Raw genomic sequence first — 15,006 nt, 5'->3', positions numbered from 1 at the left:
GCACACATTGCACCTCACACAATAATAGTGGGAGACTTCAACACACCACTTTCATCAATGGACAGATCATGGAAACAGAAACTAAACAGGGACACAGTGAAACTAACAGAAGTTATGAAACAAATGGACTTAACAGTTATCTACAGAACATTTTATCCTAAAACAAAAGGATATACCTTCTTCTCAGCACCTCACGGGACCTTCTCCAAAATTGACCACGTAATTGGGCACAAAACAGGCCTCAACATATACAAAAATATTGAAATTGTCCCATGCATCCTATCAGACCACCATGGACTAAGGGTGATCTTCAATAACAACATAAATAATAGAAAGCCAACATTCACGTGGAAACTGAATAACACTCTTCTCAATGATACCTTGGTCAAGGATGGAATAAAGAAAGAAATTAAAGGCTTTTTACAGTTTAATGAAAATGAAGCCACAACTTACCCAAACCTATGGGACACAATGAAAGCATTTCTAAGAGGGAAACTCATAGCTCTGAGTGCCTCCAAAAAGGAACTAGAGAGAGCACACACTAGCAGCTTGACAACACATCTAAAAGCTCTAGGAAAAAAAAGAAGAAAATTCACCCAAGAGGAGTAGACAGCAGGAAATAATCAAACTCAGGGGTGAAATCAACCAAGTGGAAACAAGAAGAACTATTCAAAGAATTAACCAAACGAGGAGCTGGTTCTTTGAGAAAATCAACAAGATAGATAAACCCTTAGCTAGACTCACTAGAGGGCACAGGGACAACATCCTAATTAACAAAATCAGAAATAAAAAGGGAGACATAACAACAGATCCTGAAGAAATCCAAAACACCATCAGATCCTTCTACAAAAGGCTATACTCAACAAAACTTGAAAACCTGGACGAAATGGACAAATTTCTGGACAGATACCAGGTACCAAAATTAAATCAGGATCAAGTTAAGGAGCTAAATAGTCCCATATCCCCTAAAGAAATAGAAGCAGTCATTAATAGTCTCCCACCCAAAAAAAGCCCAGGACCAGATGGGTTTAGTGCAGAGTTCTACCAGACCTTCAAAGAAGATCTAATTCCAGTTCTGCACAAACTATTCCACAAAATAGAATTAGAAGGAACTCTACTCAACTCATTCTATGAAGCCACAATTACTCTGATATCTAAACCACAGAAAGATCCAACAAAGATAGAGAACTTCAGACCAATTTCCCTTATGAATATTGATACAAAAATACTCAATAAAATTCTCACTAACCGAATCCAAGAACACATTAAAGCAATCATCCATCCTGACCAAGTAGGTTTTATTCCAGGGATGCAGGGATGGTTTAATATACGGAAATCCATCAACATAATCCATTATATAAACAAACTCAAAGACAAAAACCACATGATCAAGAAACCGGCCTGAGTAGGGCCACAGGCCTCATCCGGCCGGAACAGCACCGGTGTAGCTAGAGCGCAGGGTCGGCTGACACCCACCAGCTACCCACGACCCCCACCACAGAATTTTGAGACTGCTGGTGAGTGGAACACAGCCTCTGCTCCAGTCCAATCACGCGGGACCTGAGACTGCTCTGGTTGGGGAGGCAGAAATCCGGCCTACGTAGGGCCACAAGCCTCTTCCGGTCAGAAAAGCACCAGGGTAGCTAGGGCGCAGGGTCGGCTGACACTCGCCAGCTACCCACAACACCTGCCACAGGATCTTAAGACTTCTGGTGAGTGGAACACAGCTCCTGCTCCAATCCAATTGCGCGCGGGACCTGAGACTGCATTAGTTAGGGAAGCAGAAACCGGCCTGAGTAGGGCCACAGGCCTCATCCGGCCGGAACAGCACCGGTGTAGCTAGAGCGCAGGGTCGGCTGACACCCGCCAGCTACCCACAACCCCCCCAACAGGATTTTGATACTGCTGGTGAGTGGAACACAGCTTCTGCTCCAATCTTTAAACAGTGACAACGACAACAACTAACCCCAGAGATTACCAGATGGCGAAAGGTAAACGTAATAATCTTACTAACAGAAACCAAGACCACTCACCATCATCAGAACCCAGCACCCCCACTTCGCCCAGTCCAGGGCACCCCAACACACCGGAAAAGCTAGACACGGATCTAAAAGCATATCTCCTGATGATGGTAGAGGACTTCAAGAAGGACTTTAATAACACACTTAAAGAAATACAGGAGAACACTGCTAAACAGGTAGAAGACATTAAAGAGGAAGCACAAAAATCCCTTAAAGAATTGCAGGAGAACACTGCTAAAGAGTTACAAATCCTTAAAGAAAAACAGGATAACCTAATCAAACAGGTAGAAGTCCTTAATGAAAAACAGGAAAACACATCCAAACAGATGAGGGAAATGAACAAAACCATACTAGACCTAAAAAGGGAAGTAGACACAATAAAGAAAACCCAAAATGAGGCAACACTGGAGATAGAAACCCTAGGAAAGAAATCTGGAACCATAGATACCAGCATCAGCAACAGAATACAAGAGATGGAAGAGAGAATCTCAGGTGCAGAAGATTCCATAGAGAACATCGGCACAACAATCAAGGAAAATGTAAAATGCAAAAAGATCCTAACTCAAAACATCCAAGAAATACAAGACACAATGAGAAGACCAAACCTACGGATAATAGGAGTGGATGAGAATGAAGATTTTCAACTCAAAGGACCAGCAAACATCTTCAACAAAATTATAGAAGAAAACTTCCCAAATCTAAAGAAAGAGATGCCCATGAACATACAAGAAGCCTACAGAACTCCAAATAGACTGGACCAGAAAAGAAATACCTCCCGACACATAATAATCAGAACAACAAATGCTCTAAATAAAGATAGAATACTAAAAGCAGTAAGAGAAAAAGGCCAAGTAACATATAAAGGCAAGCCTATCAGAATTACACCAGATTTTTCACCAGAGACTATGAAAGCCAGAAGATCCTAGACGGATGTTATACAGACACTAAAAGAACACAAATTCCAGCCCAGGCTACTATACCCAGCCAAACTCTCAATTAACATAGATGGAGAAACCAAAGTATTCCACGACAAAACCAAATTCACACATTATCTCTCCACGAATCCAGCCCTTCAAAGGATAATAACAGAAAAAAACCAATACAAGGACAGGAACCACGCCCTAGAAACTACAAGAAGGTAATCCCTCAACAAACCTAAAAGAAGACAGCCACAAGAACAGAATGCCAACTTTAACAACAAAAATAACAGGAAACAACAATTACTTTTCCTTAATATCTCTTAATATCAATGGACTCAAGTCCCCGATAAAAAGACATAGACTAACAAACTGGCTACACAAACAAGACCCAACATTTTGCTGCTTACAGGAAACTCATCTCAGAGAAAAAGATAGACACTACCTCAGAATGAAAGGCTGGAAAACAATTTTCCAAGCAAATGGTATGAAGAAACAAGCTGGAGTAGCTATTCTAATATCTGATAAGATTGACTTCCAACCCAAAGTCATTAAAAAAGACAGGGAGGGACACTTCATACTCATCAAAGGTAAAATCCTCCAAGAGGAACTATCAATCCTGAATATCTATGCTCCAAATACAAAGGCAGCCACATTCATTAAAGAAACTTTAGTAAATCTCAAAGCACACATTGCACCTCATACAATAATAGTGGGAGACTTCAACACACCACTTTCACCAATGGACAGATCGTGGAAACAGAAACTAAACAGGGACACAGTGAAACTAACAGAAGTTATGAATCAAATGGATCTGGCAGATATCTACAGAACATTCTATCCTAAAACAAAAGGATATACCTTCTTCTCAGCACCTCATGGTACTTTCTCCAAAATTGACCACATAATTGGTCACAAAACAGGCCTCGACAGATACAAAAATATTGAAATTGTCCCATGCATCCTATCAGATCACCATGGACTAAGGCTGATCTTCAATAACAAAATAAATAATAGAAAGCCAACCTTCACGTGGAAACTGAACAACACTCTTCTCACTGATACCTTGGTCAAGGAAGGAATAAAGAAAGAAATTAAGGACTTTTTAGAGTTCAATGAAAATGAAGCCACAACATACCCAAACTTATGGGACGCAATGAAAGCATTTCTAAGAGAAAAACTCATAGCTCTGAGTGCCTCCAAAAGGAAACTAGAGAGAGCACACATTAGCAGCTTGACAACATACCTAAAAGCACTAGAACAAAAGGAAGCAAATTCACCCAAGAGGAGTAGACGGCAGGAAATAATCAAACTCAGGGGCGAAATCAACCAAGTGGAAACAAGAAGAACTATTCAAAGAATCAACCAATCAAGGAGCTGGTTCTTTGAGAAAATCAACAAGATAGATAAACCCTTAGCCAGACTCACTAGAGGGCACAGGGAAAGCATCCTAATTAACAAAATCAGAAATGAAAAGGGAGACATAACAACAGACCCTGAAGAAATCCAAAACACCATCAGATCCTTCTACCAAAGGCTATACTCAAAAAAACTGGAGAATCTGGATGAAATGGAGAAGTTCCTAGACAGATACCAGGTACCAAAGTTGAATCAAGATCAGGTTAATGATCTAAACAGCCCTATATCCCACAAAGAAATAGAAGCAGTCATTAATAGTCTCCCAACTAAAAAAAGCCCAGGACCAGATGGGTTTAGTGCAGAGTTCTGTCAGACCTTCAAAGAAGATCTAATCCCAGTTCTTCACAAACTATTCCACAAAAGAGAAACAGAAGGTACTCTACCCAACTCATTCTATGAAGCCACAATTACTCTGATACCTAAACCACAAAAAGACCCAACAAAGATAAAAAACTTCAGACCAATATCCCTTATGAATATTGATGCAAAAATCCTCAATAAAGTTCTTGCTAACCGAATCCAAGAACACATCAAAACAATCATCCATCCTGACCAAGTAGGTTTCATCCCAGGGATGCAGGGATGGTTCAATATACGGAAATCCATCAACGTAATCCAGTATATAAACAAACTCAAAGACAAAAACCACATGGTCATCTCGTTAGATGCGGAAAAAGCATTTGACAAGATCCAACACCCATTCATGATAAAAGTCTTGGAAAGATCAGGAATTCAAGGCCCATACCTAAACATGATAAAAGCAATCTACAGCAAACCAGTAGCCAACATCAAAGTAAATGGTGAGAAGCTTGAAGCAATCCCTCTAAAATCAGGGACTAGACAGGGCTGTTCACTTTCTCCATACCTATTCAACATTGTACTTGAAGTCCTAGCCAGAGCAATTCGACAACAAAAGGAGATCAAAGGGATACAAATTGGAAAAGATGAAGTCAAAATATCACTTTTGCAGATGATATGATAGTATATATAAGTGACCCTAAAAATTCCACCAGAGAACTCCTAAGCCTGATAAACAGCTTCGGTGAAGTAGCTGGATATAAAATTAACTCAAACAAATCAATGGCCTTTCTCTACACAAAGAATAAACAGGCTGAGAAAGAAATTAGGGAAACAACACCCTTCTCAATAGTCACAAATAATATAAAATACCTTGGCGTGACTATAACTAAGGAAGTGAAAGATCTGTATAATAAAAACTTCAAGTCTCTGAAGAAAGAAATTATAGAAGATCTCAGAAGATGGAAAGATCTCCCATGCTCATGGATTGGCAGGATCAACATTGTAAAAATGGCTATCTTGCCAAAAGCAATCTACAGATTCAATGCAATCCCCATCAAAATTCCAACTCAATTCTTCAACGAATTAGAAAGTGCAATCTGCAAATTCATCTGGAATAACAAAAAACCTAGGATAGCAAAAACTCTTCTCAAGGATAAAACAACCTCTGGTGGAATCACCATGCCGGACCTAAAGCTTTACTACAGAGCAATTGTGATAAAAACTGCATGGTACTGGTATAGTGACATACAAATAGACCAATGGAATAGATTTGAAGACCCAGAAATGAACCCACACACCTACGGTCACTTGATCTTCGACAAGGGAGCTAAAAACATCCAGTGGAAGAAAGACAGCATTTTCAACAAATGGTGCTGGCACAACTGGTTGTTAACATGTAGAAGAATGCGAATCGATCCATTCCTATCTCCTTGTACTAAGGTCAAGTCTAAGTGGATCAAGGAACTTCACATAAAACCAGAGACACTGAAACTTATAGAGGAGAAAGTGGGGAAAAGCCTTGAAGATATAGGCACAGGGGAAAAATTCCTGAATAGAACAGTAATGGCTTGTGCTGTAAGATCGAGAATTGACAAGTGGGACCTCATGAAACTGCAAAGCTTCTGCAAGGCTAAAGACACCATCAATAAGACAAAAAAACCACCAACAGATTGGGAAAGGATCTTCACCTATCCTAAATCAGATAAGGGACTAATATCCAATATATATAAAGAACTCAAGAAGGTGGACTCCAGAAAGTCAAATAACCCCATTAAAAATGGGGCTCAGAACTGAACAAAGAATTCTCACCTGAGGAATACCGAATGGCAGAGAAGCACCTGAAAAAATGTTCAACATCCTTAATCATCAGGGAAATGCAAATCAAAACAACCCTGAGATTCCACCTCACACCAGTCAGAATGGCTAAGATAAAAAATTCAGGTGACAGCAGATGCTGGCGAGGATGTGGAGAAAGAGGAACACTCCTCCATTGTTGGTGGGATTGCAAGCTTGTACAACCACTCTGGAAATCAGTTTGGCGGTTCCTCAGAAAATTGGACATAGTACTACCGGAGGATCCAGCAATACCTCTCCTGGGCATATATCCAGAAGATGTCCCAACCGGTAAGAAGGACACATGCTCCACTATGTTCATAGCAGCCCTATTTATAATAGCCAGAAGCTGGAAAGAACCCAGATGTCCCTCAACAGAGGAATGGATACAGAAATTATGGTACATTTACACAATGGAGTACTACTCAGCTATTAAAAAGAATGAATTTATGAAATTCCTAGCCAAATGGATGGACCTGGAGGGCATCATCTTGAGTGAAGTAACACAATCACAAAAGAACTCACACAATATGTATTCACTGATAAGTGGATATTAGCCCAAAACTTAGGATACCCAAGATATGAGATACAATTTGCTAAACGCATGAAACTCAAGAAGAATGAAGACCAAAGTGTGGACACTGTGCCCCTTCTTAGAATTGGGAACAAAACACCCAGGGAAGGAGTTACAGAGACAAAGTTCGTAGCTGTGATGAAAGGATGGACCATTTAGAGACTGCCGTATCCAGGGATCCATCCCATAATCAGGTTCCAAACACTGACACCATTGCATACACTAGCAAGATTTTGCTGAAAGGACCCAAATATAGCTGTCTCTTGTGAGACAATGCCGGGGCCTAGCAAACACAGGAGTGGATGTTCACAGTCAGCTATTGGATGGATCACAGGGCTCCCAATGGAGTAGCTAGAGAAAGTACCCAAGGAGCTAAAGGGATCTGCAACCCTATTGTTGGAACATGATGTACTAACCAGAACCCCGGAGCTCTTGTCTCTAGCTGCATATGTATCGAAAGATGGTCTAGTCGGCCATCAATGGAAAGAGAGGCCCATTGGACTTGCAAACTTTATATGCCCCAATATAGGGGAATGCCAGGGCCAAAAGAATGGGAATGGGTGGGTAGGGAAGTGGGGGGCGCTATGGGGGACTTTTGGGATAACATTGGAAATGTAATTGAGGAAAATATGTAATAAAAATATTAAAAATTAAAAAAAAACCACATGATCATCTCGTTAGATGCAGAAAAAGCATTCGACAAGATCCAACACCCATTCATGATAAAAGTCTTGGAAAGGTCAGGAATTCAAGGCCCATACCTAAACATGATAAAAGCAATCTACAACAAACCAGTAGCCAACATCAACATAAATGGTGAGAAGCTTGAAGCAATCCCACTAAAATCAGGGACTAGACAAGGCTGTCCACTCTCCCCATACCTATTCAACATTGTATTTGAAGTCCTAGCCAGAGCAATTTGACAACAAAAGGAGATCAAGGGGATACAAATTGGAAAAGATGAAGTCAAAATATCACTTTTTGCAGATGATATGATAGTATATATAAGTGACCCTAAAAATTCCACCAGAGAACTCCTAAACCTGATAAACAGCTTCGGTGAAGTAGCTGGATATAAAATTAACTCAAGTCAATGGCCTTTCTCTACACAAAGAATAAACAGGCTGAGAAAGAAATTAGGGAAACAACACCCTTCTCAATAGTCACAAATAATATAAAATACCTTGGCGTGACTCTAACTAAGGAAGTGAAAGATCTCTATGATAAGAACTTCAAGTCTCTGAAGAAAGAAATTAAAGAAGATCTCAGAAGATGGAAAGATCTCCCATGCTCATGGATTGGCAGGATCAACATTGTAAAAATGGCTATCTTGCCAAAAGCAATCTACAGATTCAATGCAATCCCCATCAAAATTCCAACTCAATTCTTCAAGGAATTAGAAAGAGCAATCTGCAAATTCATCTGGAATAACAAAAAACCTAGGATAGCAAAAACTCTTCTCAAGGATAAAAGAACCTCTGGTGGAATCACCATGCCTGACCTAAAGCTGTACTACAGAGCAATTGTGATAAAAACTGCATGGTACTGGTATGTCGACAGACAAGTAGACCAATGGAACAGAATTGAAGACTCTGAGATGAACCCACACACCTATGGTCATTTGATCTTCGACAAGGGAGCTAAAACCATCCAGTGGAAAAAAGACAGCATTTTCAACAAATGGTGCTGGCACAACTGGCTGTTATCATGTAGAAGAATGCGAATTGATCCATTCCTATCTCCTTGTACTAAGGTCAAATCTAAGTGGATTAAGGAACTCCACATAAAACCAGAGACACTGAAACTTATAGAGGAGAAAGTAGGGAAAAGCCTCGAAGATATGGGTACACGGGGAAAGTTCCTGAATAGAACAGCAATGGCTTAGAGTTTTATTGAGTGTGTTTTGACACTGGGCAGCAGGGTCTGCTCCTGCTGGGACCATCTGCACTTCTCAGCACAAGGGCAAGGAAGTGAGGCAGTTTAACCCTCCAGTCTTGTTCATTATCACATGTGGCAGAGAGAGTCAGAGGCTTTTCCATGTTTGGGAACTGTGGTGTCCTTGTGTGTCCTGTAGGGTGAGCTGAGAACTTTTATTGGAATTAGCAAGTCCTTAGAGCTCTGAATCTATTCCCAGAGTTCCCCAATATGCTGGGATGACTGCACAGTCACTTTCCTGACTGGTTTAGGCATGATAAGATATTTAGCTGATTCAAAAAGTTTACATCGCTGATAACTATTAATAGATGCCTGGATATGGATATTTTGTGTACACTAATTCAAAACACCATTGAACTTTAATATTGTTTTTATATTTGATAAAGGATATTGACACTGTGTATAAGCACAAAAAATGGGAGAGGGCATATCCATCTCTATATGGTATAGAACACCATGCTCACTGTGCATCCCAAATTCTGTAGGAAGAAATGGCAAATATTTTGATTAGAAAAATGCTCATGTATTCAATGTGACATGTGTAGTATAGAATATTTTCTTGAAATAGATTTGAGGTCAATATAGCTGCTGGATAGGAGCTACACATTTTCTTGGACGTCTAGGAAACCTTCTCTTTCTTACTGTATTCCCTTTGTATTAAAATTAGCAACAGGAAAAAAAAAGAACAGCAATGGCTTGTGCAGTAAGATCGAGAATCGACAAATGGGACCTCATAAAGTTGCAAAGCTTCTGCAAGGCAAAAGACACCGTCAACAAGACAAAAAGACCACCAACAGATTGAGAAAGGATCTTTATCTATCCTAAATCAGATAGGGGACTAATATCTAATATATATAAAGAACTCAAGAAGGTGGGCTTCAGAAAATCAAATAACCCCATTAAAAAATGGGGCTCAGAGCTGAACAAAGGATTCTCACCTGAGGAATACCGAATGGCAGAGAAGCACCTGAAAAAATGTTCAATATCCTTAATCATCAGGGAAATGCAAATCAAAACAACCCTGAGATTCCACCTCACACCAGTCAGAATGGCTAAGATCAAAAATTCAGGTGACAGCAGATGCTGGCGTGGATGTGGAGAAAGAGGAACACTCCTACATTGTTGATGGGATTGCAAGCTTGTACAACCACTCTGGAAATCAGTCTGGCAGTTCCTCAGAAAATTGGACATAGTACTACCGGAGGATCCAGCAATACCTCTCCTGAGCATATATCCAGAAGATGTCCCAACTGGTAAGAAGGACACATGCTTCACTATGTTTATAGCAGCCTTATTTATAATAGCCAGAAGCTGGAAAGAACCCAGATGCCCCTCAACAGAGGAATGGATACAGAAAATGTGGTACATCTACACAATGGAGTACTAGTCAGCTATTAAAAAGAATGAATTTATGAAATTCCTAGGCAAATGGATGAACCTGGAGGGCATCATCCTGAGTGAGGTAACCCAATCACAAAGGAACTCACACAATATGTACTCACTGATAAGTGGATATTAGCCCAGAAACTTAGGATACCCAAGATATAAGATACAATTTGCTAAACGCATGAAACTCAAGAAGAACGAAAACCAAAGTGTGGACACTTTGCCCCTTCTTAGAATTGGGAACAAAACACCCATGGAAGGAGTTACAGAGACAATTTTTGGAGCTGTGACGAAAGGATGGACCATCTAGAGACTGCCGTATCCAGGGATCCATCCCATAATCAGGTTCCAAACACTGACACCATTGCACACACTAGCAAGATTTTGCTGAAAGGACCCAGATATAGCTCTCTCTTGTGAGACTATGCCGGGGCCTAGCAAACACAGAAGTGGATGCTCACAGTCAGCTATTGGATGGATCACAGGGCCCCCAATGTTGGAGCTAGAGAAAGTACCCAAGGAGCTAAAGGGATCTGCAACCGTATAGTTGGAACAACAATGTGAACTAACCAGTACCCCGGAGCTCTTGACTCTAGCTGCATATGTATCAAAAGATGGCCTAGCTGGCCATCCCTGGAAAGAGAGGCCCATTGGACTTGCAAACTTTATATGCCCCAGTACAGGGGAACGCCAGGGCCAAAAAATGGGAATGGGTGGGTAGGGGAATGGGGGGGAGGGTATGGGGAACTTTTGGGATAGCATTGGAAATGTAAATGAGGAAAATACCTAATTAAAAAAAAAGAAAAGAAATATATTCAATTCAAAGGAAAAATAAGTGAAGGAAAACTGACAGAGCAGACATCATACAACCAGCATCCAGAAAGAAACTAGAGTAGTTTTTATTAATAGACAAACTAAATTTTAAAATAACAATATTACTAGTAGCAAAGGGACATTTTATAATGTCAAATGCTTACTATAATAGGGAGATAAAACAATTACTGTGTAGAAACAACAAACCCAAATATATAATGAATTAAAGAGAAATCTAACAACTATAGTTTGGGTATTTCAATATTCTATTCGCTATAATTGGTAAAACACTGAATATGCAATTGCTAAGAAGTTAGAAGACTCGAATAATTTAGCCAAATTAACTTATAAAAAGTCTTATGCCAGAATCACCTGACAGTAGAAGAGTGTATATTCTTCTGAAGTGCAAATGGGGCATTCTTCTGGAGGTGCTTTCCAGGCCTTCATATGTGGCTCTCCAGTATTTACTGATCACCTATGTACCACAGGTATTCATGCTGGCCCTCCCTGACCAACCACTGGCCAGCAGAACAGACACCATGACTCAGGGGCAACTTCGTGAGACTAAAACTCAGCTGGCCTGATTGGTTCTGGTCCCAACAACTGACAACAACCTTCCAATTTATTTGAATTGTTGAAAAGGGCATAAGTACAAAGACAGAACAAAAGTTGCATGTCCCTTCTGTGGCACTCAGATGGGCTTGGGGTACTTAATGGACCATAGTCACACTCAGAAAACTGCCTAGAGTCACAGATTTGTGGTTGCATGTGCCACTTGATACTGGTCTCACAATGGAAACATGGCCATGCCTTTAGAGAAGCACCAGGAGGTATGATCTGGTACTGTGACACACTAATACTATACAGTGTGCTTTATCCCCTCCACAGGCAGCGTCACCTGCAGGGGACCCCAACATCTCAGCTTGACACCCAGCCATGCAAGCATGACAAAGGCTATCAGGTAAGTCACCATTGGGGCAAAACATAAGCCAAATAAAACTTCTAGCCAGTATTGAAACTGACAAGTTGTCTCTTAATCCTGTATGTCCATATTTGGAGAAGGTTGTATTATATGTTGCACTTTATAGTTTGTGTTTTTAATCCAAGGTATGACTTAGAGACCTCAAAAAGAAGTAGTGAATAGATAGATGCACAGTAGCTCTTTAAATGAGTAGGCTAGGGTCACAGATGTTTCCTGTAAAAGCCAAGATGTAAATAATCTTAATTTTCATGCAGCTTCTCAGCTTTGCCTTTGAATGAGAAGGGTGGCTGAAGGAGTAGAAGCTAGCAGATTGACTGCATCCCCATAAAACACTTCACAGAAGCAGAGACAGACTGGTTTGGCCCATAGCTGTGGTGTACCAATTCTAATGACATATCTTTCTCTCAGCCACACCTTTTTCCATGGACAGGTAGGAAATTCCCTGTGTCTCTCACACACATTTTGAGCATCAAAGGCCAGTCGCCCTAAGGCAAGCCCTCCTCTTTCAGCTGCTTCATAGGCCTTTGAGCATCCTACAATGCCATGATCAAGTATACATTTTGTTGCCCACCTCCAGCTACCCGTTTCAGTACTAGGCACATTGCTTAGACCATGTAGCCATATGTGCACCTTGGGTCCTGGGGTCATTTGCATTTGTCTGTTGCTTGATGTACCCAATAAGAAGTCTTTGCCTACCCTGAGAACTTTCTCCCTCATTTGATGCTGGCTCAACTTGAATCACCAAGCTTACCTCATGCTCAGTATACTGGCTTTTGTATCCCCTGGTTGGTAGTATATTGTGTTGTTACTATAATTCTAGTACCCAGTTTCTGGCTCCTCTGGACTGTGTGGTTATACACACAGAGCAAGTATGTTGCTGAGTATCCAGGCTCTGTTTGAATCTCCTGTGGTAAGATAGCAACAGAAGTGGTCATCTAGAGATTGTTACAGAAAGGACAGAGAAAAGTAAACGTGGACTTGTGTTTTCTGTGGAAGGCAAGAAATATTGATGGTTGATTCTGAATAACCCTGTCGACTCTGGGCTTACTGCAGTCCATGCTCATCTAGAATGCATAGGCAAGAGAAAAGTTGGTATGTGTGAATTTGAAAAGGGACAACAGGGATGAAGGCAAGTAGGTTTGCCTCTGAGAAGTATGCCCACAGGCAAACTGTTCATAAGTTACAGAAATTTGCTGCTCCAGAATGAGCAGGGTCCCCAGGAACTACAAGGTTATAGTATGTCCAGAAACCATAAAATCTAAAAAAAAAAAAAAAAAAAAAAAAAGTAGGGATAAGCAAAGAAGGGGAATCCAGTCAGCTGAAAATAACACCACGTTGAGTACAGCCTGTAAGCTAGGTCTGAGCAGCACACATGAGTCAAGACTCATCTTTCTGGAAACCATAGTCAAGAACATTATCCGGACAAGCTTGCCAAGGAAGTTTCCAGAACCTTCGGAATGCTAAGAATGGAACCTGTAGCCCTTGGAAACTAAAGGAGAAGCAGAGGAGGAGCTACAGGGTAGCCTAAAGAAGCAGGATGGTACCACACAGTGAGAAGGTGCTAGAGCTGCCTAGAATTGTTGGAAGTGATTGAGGAAGGTGGAATGAGGTGGCTTCCAGAAACAGGTAGATACATGCTGAAGCATGCTGCAATGACAGAGCAAGACTTTGGTCAACATCTGTATAGCAAGGCCCTGAGTTCACTGACAGAACAAATGCAGCCTCCTTACTGGTCCTGTTCACCACCTTCTCAGCCTAGAGCAGGCCTCATTCATTCTGAGTACTCAGAACATGTTTTTCATCAACACATGACCTTTAAGGCCACACAGTAGTAAGTGCTTGGATAACCATGTTACCAGAGATATAAACAACATTTATGACTTTGTTTTTGTTTAATTTGTTAGAGTCCCACCATTGCAGATGCCCTACAAAGAGCTGTCATCACCTCCAGCATCACAGCTATCCAGCAGAGCAACACAAGGGCCTTCCCCCAGTGTCAGCAGTTCATGGACAGGACCACCTCGGCAGCCCATCAGTATCTCAGGCCTGCTGCAGAGACAGTGTGCAGGCAAGTGCTCAGTCGGCTTTTTGATCCCAAGACTTCTCTCAGAAAAGTGCACATATGAGATGTTTGTGTAGATACATGTGGTGAGGGCAAACATGAAACCTCACACTCCTGCCAGTGCTGGCTCCTGTCTTTATGACAGATTTTTACATTAGTCAGTGGTACTCTGAAAAAAACTAAACTGACATGAAATTTCTAAAAACACATATTTAAGTCAGTGAACTCTTTTTTTTTTCAACTTATTTTTCTTACTTGATATTTGCACTCTTGTTTTCTTCAGCAGTGTAGAAGTCATGCCAAAGCTCACATCTCTTTACATCTCTTAATGCTTCCCACAGGGTCAGCATCCCCTAGGGGGATGGATGCTGAGAAGATGAGCCCATTCTTGCCTTCCACATCTACAAATCTACGCTCTGTAGCCAGCCCCTGGCATGCGTGTGTTCATCGGTAAATATCATGGTAGAGTTCACTCTAGAGAGATGATGTAACTAAATAAAGTAGCTTTCTGATAAAGCAGCTGTCTGGATAGCCTTGTGGAGTTTTTTGGCTGTTGTGTATCCTTCCTGATACTTTAGAACTCTCCTAAATGTGGGTGTGGAACCAAAGTGAGCAGCCACCTGGGACTCACTATCAGGGATCCAAAGATGCAGCTCTCTGGTATTCACATCTGCCGGGCTTGTGCCCACAGCATAATGTATGTACACATAACATCCCCCATAGAGAGCCAATACTTCAGGGTATCTCCATTTCTTCCTTGTGCT

The 15,006-nt window shown here is 41.0% G+C and overlaps 1 protein-coding gene across 1 annotated transcript in view; it reads left to right on the top strand.

The window, feature by feature from the left end:
* The window catches only part of Rnf212 (ring finger protein 212), a 57,136-nt gene extending 42,417 nt beyond the window's left edge, over window positions 1-14,719 (top strand). Inside the window, exons 10-12 of the mRNA XM_021163699.3 lie at window positions 12,087-12,159; window positions 14,085-14,248; window positions 14,584-14,719. Of these exons, the coding sequence (XP_021019358.1) occupies window positions 12,087-12,159; window positions 14,085-14,248; window positions 14,584-14,696 (350 nt within the window). The 3' untranslated portion in view covers window positions 14,697-14,719. The remainder of the gene's footprint in view (window positions 1-12,086; window positions 12,160-14,084; window positions 14,249-14,583) is intronic.
* Window positions 14,720-15,006: the final 287 nt, after the last annotated feature.

This window comes from Mus caroli, unplaced genomic scaffold, assembly GCF_978045245.1.
Source record: "Mus caroli unplaced genomic scaffold, Mus_caroli_1 scaffold_4, whole genome shotgun sequence".
In the NCBI taxonomy this organism is placed as follows: Eukaryota; Metazoa; Chordata; class Mammalia; order Rodentia; family Muridae; genus Mus; species Mus caroli.
The sequence above is the reverse complement of the archived record's forward strand: the minus strand, read 5'-3'. Positions and strand labels throughout refer to the sequence as shown.